General features: G+C 46.3%; 2 protein-coding genes across 6 annotated transcripts in view; one reads left to right on the top strand and one right to left on the bottom strand.

Annotated features, from left to right (window-relative positions):
- Positions 1-3,012, top strand: part of LOC135377559 (uncharacterized) — a 33,134-nt gene extending 30,122 nt beyond the window's left edge. For all 4 annotated transcript variants that reach the window (XM_064610073.1, XM_064610072.1, XM_064610075.1 and 1 more), the window contains 4 exons: positions 1,550-1,664; positions 2,038-2,316; positions 2,438-2,581; positions 2,644-3,012. In XM_064610073.1, coding sequence (XP_064466143.1) covers positions 1,550-1,664; positions 2,038-2,316; positions 2,438-2,581; positions 2,644-2,724 — 619 coding nt within the window. In that variant the 3' untranslated portion in view covers positions 2,725-3,012. The remainder of the gene's footprint in view (positions 1-1,549; positions 1,665-2,037; positions 2,317-2,437; positions 2,582-2,643) is intronic.
- Positions 3,013-5,874: 2,862 nt separating this feature from the next.
- Positions 5,875-13,925, bottom strand: LOC135397356 (kelch-like protein 2). Of its 2 annotated transcripts, XM_064628904.1 has the most exons (12): positions 13,822-13,925; positions 12,602-12,760; positions 11,545-11,697; positions 11,262-11,464; positions 10,991-11,191; positions 10,803-10,902; positions 9,755-10,396; positions 9,462-9,693; positions 9,026-9,209; positions 8,752-8,949; positions 8,451-8,677; positions 5,875-6,293 (listed from the first exon to the last, which is right to left on the bottom strand). In XM_064628904.1, exons 2-12 carry the CDS (start codon positions 12,749-12,751, stop codon positions 5,971-5,973), a joined length of 2,613 nt encoding a protein of 870 aa, XP_064484974.1. In that variant the 5' UTR covers positions 12,752-12,760; positions 13,822-13,925; the 3' UTR covers positions 5,875-5,970. The 2 variants fall into 2 exon arrangements, with proteins under 2 accessions (XP_064484974.1, XP_064484982.1); XM_064628912.1 differs by lacking the exon at positions 13,822-13,925 and having other exon boundaries at positions 11,545-11,678; positions 12,602-12,691.
- Between the last annotated feature and the right edge of the window lie 1,108 nt (positions 13,926-15,033).

The raw sequence follows: 15,033 nt of genomic DNA, 5'->3' as shown, positions 1-15,033 counted from the left end.
TGGAACCCAGCCCTCCCCTTCCGATTTGTTTTGGTTTCAGTCTGTCTACCAACGTCATGATGACGTTTCTCGGGTAGAGGTTTATTTTGGCGAAAGGGGGAGCAGCGCCGGCAAGTATTCGTGAGTGCACGCAGAATATGTACGAGGACTGTGCGCCGTCATATGCGACTGTCAAAAGGTGGATACTGGGTAGCTTTGTTTGGGCATGACAGGGAGTCTTTGGAAGGCGACCCATGGGCTGGTCGCCCAGTTGAAGTCACCACTCGCAAAGCGGAGGACATGTCACCATTCTTCTGGTTGATACGGAAGTAGGCGTTAATACTGGGCCCGTAGAAAAGATCTTGCACAAACATTTGGGTATGTCCAAGGTCTGTTCGCGTTGGGTGCCCAAAAGGTTGACACCTGAAATGAAGAAAAATGAGTGGGATGTTATGAAGTGTTAACCATGATGGACGATGATGGACTTTTACGCACGGTTGGTGACTGGGGATGAAACCTGGGACCCTGAGAGCAAGCGAGAGAGCGTGACCTGTGGAAGCGCAAGAATTCTCCTCCGCCCGTAAAATTCAAGACAGTCTCCGCGGGAAAGGTCACGGCGACATTTTTGGGGGATGAAGATGGTGTTCTGCTGACGGGATTAGTACTCTACTTGCCCGGTATTCAGTACTTTTATTCTTTTTATGAGTGTCTCGTACAAGTAGGCGCCCAGCCCACACGTCCCACGCTGCACAAGACGCATGTACGGGAATGCAGGTTCGAAGCCGCCAACCATCCAGCATGTTCTACGGACCTTGCCGCGGTGACTTCTTCTTTCTGCGTCGATATTTGAAGAAGCGCACCTTCGAGGGCAGCAATTTGTCGATTACGATGAGCTCACAGAGGCAGTTGAACACTCCCCAGGGGCGCGACAAAAGTTTTTGCTCTTTGCCTTTTAGGAATCGAAGAACTTGGAAAGCGATGCGTGAAGAGCGTTGACGTTTGGGGGGGGGGCGCTGGGTTGAAAAATAAATAACTTACTGAACGCCCCTCGTACATATGCGTTGAGGAGTGCCTACACATTATATTTACAACATTTTGCTGCTGAAATAGTACGTAAGAAAATTAGGGATTAATTTAACCGTTTCGTGTGTCGTATATGAACCAAATTCAGAACAGGTTTCTCTCGGCAGTCGTGTTGCACTGCAGCACCCGTTAGCACTCGTTGGCAATCGGTAGCCCTTTGTGAATCAGAGAACTTACAAATACGAATAGAGTCGTTTCTCGTTGATAGCGATCGGTTTGTAAGCTTTATTTTAAGCTGTAAGTTTTCGCGTTCCTTGAACAAAAACATTTCGCACCTCATCTGATTGGCAGAATACGCGAAAAATGAGTCTCCGTGACATATAAAATTTTCTGCATAGTAACTTGCGTGGCCGAAGGTGAAATGCTAGTGGCTGCCGTAACGAAGTGATGGTACAGCGATGGCGAAATGCCCTTTAACAGAAGTCGTACTCTGGAAAATCTTCCAGTGTAATGGTATCTCGTTTCCCTTCTCTGTGCTTCATTCTAGGGATTGCCTCAAAAACACAATTGCCACTTCAGAGAATGCAGAAGTTCAGTGTCCCTGCTTTGCTGAAGATAGTCAACCCTGCACAATGAACATCCTCGATGACGAGATTAGGGAGGTAGGTCCACCAGTCACGCAGCGATTGTTTTGTGTGTCGTAGACTACCTATATATTATAAACTAGACCGACTGTTGACTATATATTATACAGTCAGAGGCATAAGTGTTTCTTACATCCTCAATCATCACCAGATGCTGTTTTCAGACCATGTTATGTCGTCGTTCTTGCGTTCGTTTGATACCGTACCTACCTGTACTGAGCAGGGGTATGATCTTGGACAGCGTTCTATACATACGATGCCTCAGGTTAATTGAAGCACTATGTGATGACAGAAATTGAGGGGAGGCCGGACATGCGGTGCGGACCCACCCCACCCTCTATAGATCCGCGTCTGCCTGCATACTGAATCCAAAAAAATCTTACCTTCTCAGATACTCTCTCCAGAGGGATACGAGGCATTTTTGGAGAAAGGACTCATTGAAGCTGAGAGAAAGACGGCGAATTCGTTTCACTGCAAGACTGTCAATTGTCGCGGGTGGTGCATTTACGACGCCGAGGTCAACACGTTCGACTGCCCTGTTTGTGAGAAGCCCAACTGCCTGCGTTGCGAAGCTATCCATCCAGATGTCACTTGCGAGGCGTACCAGGAGGACTTGAAGCGCAGGGCTGCCAATGACGCGGCCGCAAAGGCCTCTATAAAATTTCTCGAGGTTTGTGTCCACGATACTGACTTTTCGATTGAAGCTAGGGGGTCGAATAATTATCAGTGTGTCGGATAACATCCTAAGACGCAGGGCTTGTTCTGTATCCGTTTTCTTATCGTACACTCAGGATCAGCTGGAACAAGGAGTGGCAATGCGATGTCCTACGTGCAAGGTAATTGTGATAAAGAGAAGCGGCTGCGACTACATGGTGTGTGCCTCGTGCAAGACAGCTCTGTGCTGGGCTACCAAGGGAGCTCGCTGGGGACCTAAAGTGCGTTACCTCGTAATGTAGCTGTATCATTCGTGTAACCCTTTTTATTTTATCTCCTCCAGGGTGCTGGCGATAACAGTGGAGGATGCCGCTGTATGGTAGATGGTGTCAAGTGTCATCCAACCTGCACTACGTGCCATTGAATTACTGCCCTTCTGCGTTGGCGTTGTGTTATAAAAGAGAACGAATAATAGCCGATGGTATGATTGCAAATATGACACTTTATTATATCTGTTTACTCCTAAGATTCTGGGAGTATTACGCAGGAGAAAGAGTGTGACCCGATGTAGTGTGCGTATCACGGTTGAAAAAAGTTTTTTTTTTTTTCTTGGTCTATTTCAACCACACAACAAAAGTTATCACATCGGAATCGGATGCAAATCTTGTTTACTTTCATTTTTGGGAATAAATAAAAATCAGTTGGGGCACGGCCTGACGAGTAGGGTGGGTGTGTAGCAGTTCCAACCCCGCAGCGGCGATGGCGGGTACGGTAATTTTGCGTGGTGTGTGACTGGGAGCATTGTCCTGAAGAAGAGGAACCCCCTTCTCGTTGACAGTTCCCCCGTGACAGTACTACCCTTCTCTAGGTAATCTTCCATGATAGCACCATCCCTATACCAAAAATATGGTTGCATCACGTCTCCTGCAGAAACAACGGCACGAAACGCTTTGGAGATGGGGATGCAGCATGTTTCCTGCTGCAGCCATGTATGTCTGCAATACGCTGCCACAATGTGAGCGGAATGACCCCAATATCATGCAGATTATCGCATGAACACTTCCAATGAAACTTTTAATATGTTGGTTTAGGGGCTGAGGTGACAATAGACGACTTCACGTGGCACGTATCAGAGCAACTGAATAAAGTATGCTGAGAGACTAAGTTGTCATTTTGATGATTGCTATATTGATTAGGTTGTTATTTGTTGCAGAATGTAATAAAGTGATGTAGCAAAAAAAAGGAAGGTGACGGCAAAAGTAACAGGGGTGTATTAATGTAAAATTTCACTGTCGTGTATGAATCTAAAAGCCAGTCAACACTAACATGACAGCAGAAAGCCAGGGCATCATTTTTTTATTTTTTTGTCATTCACTTCAAGGGAATCGATCAGAAAAAGTTTCACGATAATGTCTTAGACAGGAGGTGCTTCGCCATCTCAGCCTGAATGTGCACTGCTACTGATGCTTGTCTGTTTGCAGGCACACTGTCAATAAAGGTTTATTAACGTTTTCAAAAACATGATAAGCCAATTGCCTGATTCCTTTGGAGTGAATGACAAAAAAAAAATCGAATTGGAGATTCAGTTAACGAAAGCTTAATGAGTAATGTCCAGTGAAATGTGCAGTAACTCTGCCAACAAAGAGCTAACGATTGCCAACGAGTTCATCCGCTCACATTGTGGCTGCGTATTGCAGACATGCATGGCTTTGACTTTTTGTTTCAGGATCAAAGTGATAAACCCACGTTTCATCCACAGTAACAATTTGGGACCAGAAAGCTTCTGCGTTATCATTTGGGACTGTCAAATGAGCAGAACATATCATTGCATGATGTATTAGCACTAGGTAACAAGGACAGACAAGGAGGAAAGAACAGGTGGTAGGTGTGAAGTTGCTAGGTGCCTGTCCTGTTCTGTCTGCCCTTGTTACCTAGTAGTACTACATCATGCAAGAACGATACCAACATGTCCAGTTTATCGCCCTAAGAACATATCCTTATTCGACACAATTTCTGACCCGGTGTTAAAATATTCTTAGTACCCTATTGAACATTGACCTTTCTTATCTTCACTGAATTGACACACTAATAATTATTAATTATTATCACACGACAATTATCGCACAGAGACTCGTGTGTCTACCACGGCCATGTTGTGAACATGCACGTTTGGTGTTTTCGAGTGTAGTTCCGTATCAGGACCGCTCGTTTTTAAAAATTAGTGAAAGCGTTTGGAAGGCAAGTATTGCATAGAAGTGAAAGAAGGTCATATATCTAAAAATGTGAGAATTATAAAATTCTGTGGACTATATTTTTCTTTCTTCCTTTTTTTTTTTTTTTTGCATTTCAACAACCCCATCTGTAGCACTTCCACCGCAGGAGAAATGCGGGGATGCTAAGCCTAACGGATTCGAAACTTGCGATCTTGCAAAAGGTAGCGTCGTTGAATTGGACTAAATCACCTCACTTTAGTGAGTTTAGTCCAGGTTGGGTTTTACAGATTGGGGGGTCTTCCCCCTTCCCCCCTCTAGCTCCACTTTCATGATGACCATAGAGTACAAGAGCAGTGATACTGACAAATCAGATGCAGGAGACGTCACAAAGTGGTTCATACGAGGGTGAAAGTGGTTCACTTATGGTTCAAATGGGAAGGTGTGCTGGAGAAGTCTCATTTGGGGCGAATACACGCGAATTTAGGATCCCGTGGACATGTCCATATGGACGTGTGAAGTGCTACGTTCGACGCCAGATGGGTTGGGACAATTCAGTCCAAGTTCTACGAAATTTGTGTGTCAGATGGTTATTTGCCGCGATCTGAACCTGGCCTATAGAAGCCAGCAAGGTTGCGGAGAAAAATCGGGTTCGTGAAAGCTGGAAGCGATCCTGTGAAAAGACATCGCAGGCTCCAGAGGCAGTGATAGCGCCGGCTCTCGCGGGCTTGGGAAAGATCACGTGATCACGTGCCCCTGGGAAAGGAATGATTTTGCTGCCCCCGAAGTAGTCGCCTGGGTGGGAGCATGCTGAATTACGCGAACTGCGTGATGAATGCGTACTGCATCCATGTCCCGGATTGTTCCCCTGCACTAACTTAAAGGTACTGTAAAGCAGTAGAGCCGCAATCTGAAGATTTGTCTGTTCGATTGCTTGAGCCGTCAGTATTCTTACGTCGCAATTTTCGTCCAAATTGCGCTCAAGTCGCCGCCAACAGCGCATTACTCGACAAATACGGCAGTAAAACTACATTGCATGCGCATAACACTGTGTCTAAAACAAAAGAATAGCCCCCACTATCATCATCATCATCATCATCAAGTCGGCTACGTAGTCATCATGATCAGCAAGCCAGCCGGGAACATAGATCACTGTTGCTTGACAAATTGGGGATTATCTCTCACCAGACGTCGCCCCGAGCCGTTTTACCGCTCTGCTTTACCGTAGGGTGATTGAGGCACCCTATTTTACCGCAATTTTGCTAGCCAGTTAAAACATTTAGCTTTCCCTGTCACATATGTATAATTCATTGCGCGCGCCTTTACGGCGCCTTAATGGTAAAAACAAAAATTCGACTATTCACTGTTTTGCAGCCACCGACACGGAGGCAAGTTTATTATATAAATATATTATTGACAGCATGAGACCCTTTCCCTTTTTGATAAATCTAGCCAATGTTTCACCGACCGTTTAAGTGGGCCATGTGCATTTGTAACATGGCAACATCCCCATGTGAGTAAGACTTGTTATCGTCGCTGTACTCCATTGATTTGACCGTGCTCCTGGTGCAGGGCCTATGATCGGCACGGCTCGCCAGACGTTCTCTGAAGTTCCTCGAAGGCTGTTTCGGAGGGATGAGGACGCAGTTGTAGTCAGTTAGATGTTTGGGCGCTCCTCCTAAAGTGGCCCATCGGTTTAACCGTGTGTCGTACGTTAGGATATTGTCGAATCGCAGGTCTGGTTTTTCCGCCTGTCTGCCACCCATAACGAATATGAGGCCATCTGAAATGATATTCGTGTTATGCACCTATAGAACCATATAGGTACGCACTGTATTCCCCGAGGTAGCTCGAAATGAATTCGCTTCACCCGAGTCCTTCAATGAAAGCGAGAGATTTTTCAAAAACAGTCCAGTGTCTTTTCCAACACAATATAAAAATCGCATCATAGTTGTTTCACACCATTCGTGTGTAAATGTCTCCTACTATAGTACAACCCTTTTTGGTGTAATTTTTACACCGTACAGAAGGGTGTTTTGTAAAGCACCCTCCTAAATGATGTATTCCACAAAAAGCACGGCATTGCAAAGGGGCGTATAGAAAATATCGTTTCAATGGGGTCCATTTGAAGCACCACTGAGCTGACCCCCCAAATCTTTTTTTCTTTTTTTTTCTGCGGCCTGTTCTGCAACGAATGAAATTAGCTCCTGACGACAGGAGCAGGTGACCTGCAGCCGCGCCCCTCTTCCGCACACTCTTCAAAAATCCTGAACTTTTGAAAAGTGTGCATCGGAAAATGAGGGAATGTCGTGACGCAATGTGTTCCTCTGGCATGTGACTCGCGACGTAGCCGGCTCGGCTGAAGCGGGAACCAGGGATTCCCCTACATCCCCCCCACCAGGGGGCGTGTACACCCTCCCTGGATTTTTGCAACCCCCCCCCCCCCCTGAAATTGCTCAGGTGACCCCACCCAGCTCGACCATGTAGTGAGTCCGGCGCAGCGAATTACACCCTGTACTGTCAAGCTTGGGCTGTATGACCACAGTCATGCAGATGATCGTACCATGCATTTGTCCAAAATCATTTGAAAGTAACTGTTCAATGCATATATTGCGCGCATATGCGAGCAAAAATGCGTGCGGGCACGCACACTCAATGTGGATCATCAAGAACCATTTGCGCCCAACTCAGTCAAGCGGGCTGTTCTGCTTTTTTCGTCTAAGGTTTCCACCGTTGGTTGCTAGGTACTCATTGAGCTTCGTGAGACAGGGTGCTAGTCCTTTTCCTTTGTCGGTCATGCGATTATGCATTATGTTAAAATGTACTGTGTTCTAACGTAATAACATGTACAAATAAAACGGGAAAGTTGTGGAGATATCACCATTGCGCCACAATTCCTTCTGTGTCTAAGAAAACTTAGTAAGTGAAATCTTCACCAAGCATACCCCCCCCCCCCCCCAGCAGTGAATTTCTGGGGAAATCACTGCCGGGAACGAACAGCACGTGAGCTGAGGAAAGAAAAGAAGAAGACGACGAAAGGCACGGGGACTTCCCTACGTCACGCGAGGATCGTGTCGGCCGTCTGCAGGTGCTTTCTGTTTTCGTAAATTTGATTGGGCAGTGACAATACACCGCACATATTTTACACGGTGACTCGTCCATGGACAGCGCATGGACCGTAATTCCGCAGGAAACGAAAATAGAGACAGAAATGGAAAATAGTTTCGTGTACATTACCATGAAACCGAAACGAAATCCGAAGGCAGGTAACGATAACGGAAACCGAATGAATTAAATGAGCTCGTGCATCACCGAATTCGTGCTGGTGGGCGTAGCCACATTTTGGTGGCCAAACCACACATGAGTCAGCATTAGGAACTTGCGCAATTGATGATCAACTGTAGGTTGTGTGGTAGAAATGTTGCTTCACAATTAGGTATATATATAAAAAAGAAGATAAGACAGCGGAAACGAAACCTTAGTCTTGCAGGCAACTTAAGCGGCTTAGTAAGCAATCCAATCCAATCCACATAAATCTGCAACTGTTCAGCCATAGTTGAGCACACTCAGGAAAAGAAGAAGGAAACTCGGAAACGAAAGGAAAGAAAAACGAAATACTACGTGGGAAACTGGTACCGAAAGTTTCTTGGAAACGAGCACGGAAACAGAGATACGGGTTCCTTAACCACTGCAAGATTGTTATTTTTGGTAACAAACCCTATTTTTTTCTTTTTCTTTTTTTTTTGCATTATCTTTATAATGCTGTACAACCAACTTGCCCAATTTGCCTCTTTGTTGGAACTGTGTATCCTGCTTTTGCAGCAACATGCATTATGCGTCCGCTCTGCGGACACATAATGCATCAATGTCGTCACCACATACCACATTTGGTGATCACGAATAACCTATACTGCAGATATGTACGCGAGAACAAACTGACCATGAGTAGTAGAAACCATGCTGTGCCTTGGGGCTGGCATAGATGCTTTCTCAGCCCACGTGTTTCGTTCATTAACGAACACAAGGACATCTTCAAGAGTGGTGAAGCTCCTTCGCTTTCCTGACCTGTGACTCAACAATCCACCGATAGCATACAGCGTTCCGTCGCAATCCACCAAAGAGAGGCAGCTCCGAGGTGATGGCAAAAAGTTGACCGCGAATGCCCACCTGCGAAGCATACATGAATACTACTTGTGAATCCGCACATCAACATGCTTCTTTGCTCGGTAGAGGCGCGTCACCTTTGCGTTGCCGGGTCAAATACTTCTACATAAGCTGTTGAGCAAGTTCTGCGTCCAATTTCAACAATGCCACCTGCCACCCATAGTTGGTCCTTGTGACTGCAGGTGCCCATAGCCATTCTCGGCGAGTACAGATCCGCATTTAGCTTTACCCATTCGTCCCTAGATCGATCATAGACTTCTACCGAAGCCAGTAGCCTATATGAGAGTGATTCTTGAAGGTTCTGTTGAGGGTTCTGAGTATTATGGTGCGTGCGTGACAAGGATTTCTTACCTGTTGTTGCTGTCCACTCCACCCACAGCGTAGATGCTGTTACCGAGCACACCAAGTCCGTGATAGGCTCTCGTATTATTGAGTGGAGCCATAATACCCCACCGTCCCGATAATACTTCGTACCAGAAGCAACAACGACTAGAAGTCTTTCCAAGATTCACGGGGCTGAAGTTTTCAAAACCCCCTAAGAAAAGGCAAAGTATATACATCAGTCGCAACTTACCAGCAACAAATACAGCTATGAGTCCAATAATTCACTTCCGCGAAAGTTCATTATCAGAACGACATTCAAAGTGCACAAGTACACATTTGCACTCCATTTGTTAATCCTCTTGTGTAGTTACACTGTTGTTCTGCGACTGGAATTGATGCCGTAAGAACCGTTTATGTTGCCGCGACCATGATGGACCATCGTGTAAATCGTAAGTTCACTTACCAACAACGTATATGTACCCATCAATGTAAGCAGTTTTGTGTCCGTATCTGTGAACCGGGAGGGTCTTGCGCGTGCTCCAGGTGTCGGCTTCCAAATCGTAGCTCAAGATCGGACAGTCGGAGGGGCTTTCCACGGCTGGATCTCGTTCGACTCCCCCAATCAAGAAGATGGAGCCTTCCTCTCCTTCACTTTTGAGACGCGAATCTAGCAAATCTTTGCGTGGTTCCGAAGCCTGGAAAGTAAAATCGCCGTTACAAGGCCGCGTTCAAGAGTGTCATCCGGCAACACATTACCTCACTGATTCGTGAGATCCCGCTGAATTCACATTCGCAAGTCTGACAAGACGCGGGTGCTGTGGCCACCTTCTTGTGGACGTTGCACGGCGGGGAAACTTCATTTCCGATGCACCTCTCGTGAGGGTGTATTGTCAGGCCTGAAGTTCGCGATTTCCAGTCGCCTTTTTCGTTTCTATGCGAATGGGTACAGTTAGTATCACGCATGGACGACTTTAATTCTGTCCCACTAGCTTGATCTGACGTCACATTCCTTTCGTTGTTGCTCCTGGAAATATGAGCATAAGACGTTGTCTTACGAGTGCTATTTTCAGCATCCCTTTCATCACCCATTTCTTCTTCACCCGTTTTCGAGGTGTCACTGTTAGATTCATTATCATTTGGTTTCATGACCTGAAGCATTGGCGAGGTGCCTTCAGATCCCGTGGTCATCTGGCGAAGGTTCACCTCCCGTGTCAGTGATTGCAGTTTGCGACATGTCTTCATGGCTGACTCGTTCAAGAACTGGCGCTTACTGGAGGGTGTTTCCGAAGTGGCATCTGTGTCGGCAGTATCCTCTGAGGTACTGCTTGAATCTGTGGCTTCTAACGGAGGTGCATTCTGTCGAGCATTTATTGCGGACATAATTTCACTCAGGCGCACCTATTGTGAGAACAGTAATCACGATATAGCGTATCACTCAACTTACAGAAGTTTATTTTTATTTTTTCGAGTGTTTTGGTGTTGTGGAACAGACCGCCAAAACACGCCCGCAAAAGTTTAAAATGATTGCATGACCTGCATGAAGGGATGGTCCATGGTCAATTCCAACATTACGGAAGGTCGCCATGCATTTCTTCGCCAATTACTATTTACTAACTTGCTCTCTGAATATTGAGAGCAGATGCTGTTTCTAGAATGAAGTGGGGGGGGGGGGGGGGGGAGCTTGCTACTATCAGGGGATCTGAAGCAAAATCGTGCCTATACATATACTAATTTAATCTAACGAAATTGTCGTAATTCACTATTTGAGCTCTGTAATCGACTTGTATCGTAATTATCAGCTTACGTCTGGAGACAGCCGCTCGGAATTGAAAATATATTGTCGATTGCTCCGTGTGAGACGTCCGGCTTCCTTTTCATTGCCAGCAGCCTTGACGAGCCAGTAGCTGCACGAGATCATATCAAAACGCTGTATCAAGAAATGATTATGTAGAATAACGTTTAGGTGTCTATAGTAGGTCAAGGATGAATCACCTTATTGCGCTCAGGATCATTGCACGGAGTTTTTTTATTTCACAGAATCGTGGAGATTCACTAACTTCCAAGCATTGGTGGAGTTCCGTGAGGTTCATCAAAGGGAACCTGACGCAGCACATGAGCCGTGTTGTCTGACTCAACCTATCGTCGACGTCATGATTTACCCATCGGCAGGCGGCAGCAAACACATCCATTTCTCTGTCGAGAAATCTTTGTTGAGGACACTCCACGTTCTCAAGAGGAATAGCAAAACTGGTCCCAATATTACCCTCGACACCCTAAAGTGTCTGCTGATAAGAGATCACACACATCCTTGACATCGAGCTCCAAGTACTCTTTTGACTTCATGACAGCCAACAGATTTGATACCAGGTAGCTGAATGCTTCGTTTTTTGGAGCTGTAGCGTTGATTTGCTTCGCAGCCCTGTAGAGGGCAATTTGTCTTCCTATTGGAGATGATGATTCTCGCATCTGCGCCTCCAAGACAGCATGGTTAGCATAGAAAAAAAAAAAAAAACACGCTATCTTCTAGAGAAAGAGTTAGACATTACCTCTATGCACTTTTTTATTACATCGAACATTTGCAGCATGCAGGCAGCATGAAATATATCTGCAATGTTGTTGCATGACAGTTCCAACTTCCCGGTTTCCGTGTACTCCAGAAGTTCTTTGAATGTTTGGCATCCTACCCCAGAAACAACAACCTGTGTGGAGGTAAATGTCACACGTGTCTATGCAATGTGTGGTGTCGCACGGACCTTGGAGATCAAAACTAGAGAAGTAAAGCAGTGCTGTCTTCAGAGCCGTAGCGACGGGGGTGCCAGAGGGGCAGCCGCCCCGGGCGCCCTCGCCATAGAGGGCGCCGAACAGCAAGCCCTGGCAGGTTGGTTGGATAGTATAAAGTAGGAATGAAGAGAATTTGAATTTACGGTCTCGGCAGTGCAAATGGGCGTTTTCTTTTCCTTGTTTACAAGGCTTCTGACGGCAGTGAGGGAGGGGGGTTTCAGATTTGCCCTGCCCCGGGCGCAAACTCGCCTCGCGACGGCTCTGGCTGTCTTACACGTTGGTATCAGCGGCAGGGGCAACCTACTTACTTTCAGTCTGAGGTAGAATGGGACAACGACGAACGGGAAAGGTGGGGACGGGAAAAACGTGTGAAAATCGTCACCCCGCTACCCCTCAGGCTCATTAAAGTGTTAATACCCCTGTCGCACGGTCAACGTAAAATGACAATCGACTGCAAGGCCTTCGAGATTTTAAATCGCCTTTCAACTCAACGGAGTATCGGAAGGACCATTGACCCTCGCATGATTGCGAGTACCCAGAAAGTCTGCCTCATGGAGCACATGACCCCTTTTGCATGACTTCATGGGTGCAGACGTACACCCGGTCACATATTGCGGCATGTAATTTAATTTAATAATTCTGACTTTTATGTCGCGAGACAGCCATGCAGTGTGTGATAGTGTTCAACTCGACAAAAGTGTCATGCACAAAACGAAAGTAGCTATGACTTCACACCGATACGATGTTGCCAGTCACGTGCACAAGCGGCTTTAGACAACACCAGCTGTACCGAAGTGGTCAATCACTCACAAGGATGCTTACCTTCCTTTTACTCTTCCTATTATGGCCACCTTGTAAGGCCTTTCGGAAAAACGGACTCGACTTCATTAACGAGGCTCTGCTAACCTGTAACGTGTGACCTTCCACTACCAAATCAACAAGATCGGGATTTTCGGAAGAATTTGTTGCCATGGTTTAGATCTGCAAGACAGAAAACATAATTATCCCTCGCAGTGGCTCAACCACGCACCGGGAGTCATACTACATGTCCTACATTTTCCTTATTATTCCTGTTCTTCGCTCGAATGTCAGCAGTGACCATGCTTCCATAGACTATGATCTTTTCTTCACTGACTTCTATTGAACTCGTGCATAATTTAAGCCTGCTTGAAATGTGAGAAGCAACAAATCTGGGCGACATCTTCTGATATGAAAGTGTCGTCAGCAAATGAAATGCAAATGAAATCAGTTTTGAGAATGAGGCAACCCAGTCCAAGGGATGGTGTGTCTCTCTGTGAAATCTACTTTGAAATGCTCTATAACGGAATCTGTATTTTCCCGTTTGTCGGTCATGAGAGTATAAAGTGGGAGGGCTTGGCACAGTGTAGTGTGGAAAAAGCGTGTGTCACCAAGTGGGGGGGGGGGGGGGGGACCATTGATCGAACACGCTGTGTGAACATGTCTCAACATGGACAAGGGAACATTAGCAACAATATTTTGTTCGGCGCCCGTTGTTTCGTCATTGAGTGGGGCACGCGAAACTAGGACCTTATAACCCTTATTACACATTGTACACAAATCACTGACCAATCGGTGTGTCATACTGTGGTCTTCATCTGAGGTCGCCCCGGAAGAATGAGTGTCAGCTACCCTATTACGTCCTCACGAATCCGTGGAACGTGAGGTATACATGTATATGGTACATCATGCAGACATAGGTGGTACTTTTTCCCCCCCACCGAGGAATACCTTACAATAAAATTTACGCCTGCTTTCATTGTTACAGTGGGACCAGTGCTCGTATTTTCCACTGAAAAGAACTGAGGGAACCACAGAAGCCAACTGCTAAGTGACATTATTATATATACACTGTACGACGTTGTACCAACCCAGTAGATCCCCAATAACCACAGCATGCTGCCGTCCCTCTCCAAGGCAAGTGAAGTCAATCCGACGGCACCATTTCCCCCTGGCCTTCTCCGCGTTATATATTCATGTCGTCGAGTCTTTTGGCGCACAGTATTCGTGTGTATTAATCTTACCTTACTTCTGGAGCGTTCCTTCGGGGTCCCTGCCAAAGTGCGCCCGACGCTCGTGTGCTGCTATCTGGTTACCGCGCGAGATGGTGTCATTATGCAACCTCTTCATTTCCGTCAGCTTCCGGTTGGGTGTCTCGACATGAGAAACAATGAAACGGGACGGACTGAGGTGCACCTATTTTCGAACCAAACACTCGCAAATTTACATTGTTTCATTTTTTTCTTCTGGTTTGAATTACCACGGAACAGCGCAGGAGCGAAGTAACGTCGTGCTTCGCATAGGATGTCACCACAAAATAAAATAAAATAATCGTAATTATATACGATTGGAGTGTATTTATGTTGCCCTGAATCTCGAATAAGACATGAGAATAAACGAAGTATAAAAATGGGATAAGGAGAAATATTTACGAAGAATAGCAGGTCCGCAAAACTGAGGTGGCCAGCCGTCGACAATTCACACTTCTCGTTGTAATGCAGTGCCCAGCCAGCAAGAGCAAGACTGAAGCAATCCCTCCAAGCCCTCGACCAAAGGCATTTCTCCTTTTGTAAAGTGATGGAGAGATGGCCTACTACACAGGGCCAAGAAGTTAAAGCTCTGAAGGCACTCTGCGCCTTCCTAAAAGATACCGGCATACACTGCCGCTTTTAACACCTTCTTTGCGTCTCTGAGACAGAATCTAAGCCAAATGACATGGAGCTGCAGGCGCCTGTAGTGGCAACCACCCTGCTCCAAGACGGTTTTCTTTCCTTTTTTTTTTTTTATTCAGATAATATTTACTTACTTGCTTACTTTTTCCCTTAAACCGGTGATGTATCTGCAACAGAAAAAGAAAAGGAGAGGAGACTTGTTGGCTGTTTGGAGAGCTCGAACAAATTCATGCATCCCGGAGGTGGGGACCCGGGTTCGAACCCATGCGCTGCATGTCTGTGCTGTCTGGGCGTTTTCCGTGTGTTTTCCTCAGACGCTTTACGACAAATGTCGGCGATGTGGGTGTTGTTTCCAATGCAGCCCCCAATAGACGGATTATCTCCGATGAATAGAAGGATTAGCCATTGTGTAGGGTACACCACTAGAGGGCGCTACGAGCGACGCCTCACCACTAGGGGCCGCTGCTGTCGCATTCCGCGGATGACGTCATTGCTCCTTCGGGGAGCATGGTGAGAGATAGCGGGAGGCATTGGATGGCGATGCGAAATAGAGCGCCCCCTTGT

The sequence above is a fragment of the Ornithodoros turicata genome, chromosome 1 (assembly GCF_037126465.1).
Source record: "Ornithodoros turicata isolate Travis chromosome 1, ASM3712646v1, whole genome shotgun sequence".
NCBI classification, from domain to species: domain Eukaryota; kingdom Metazoa; phylum Arthropoda; class Arachnida; order Ixodida; family Argasidae; genus Ornithodoros; species Ornithodoros turicata.
The sequence above is the reverse complement of the archived record's forward strand: the minus strand, read 5'-3'. Positions and strand labels throughout refer to the sequence as shown.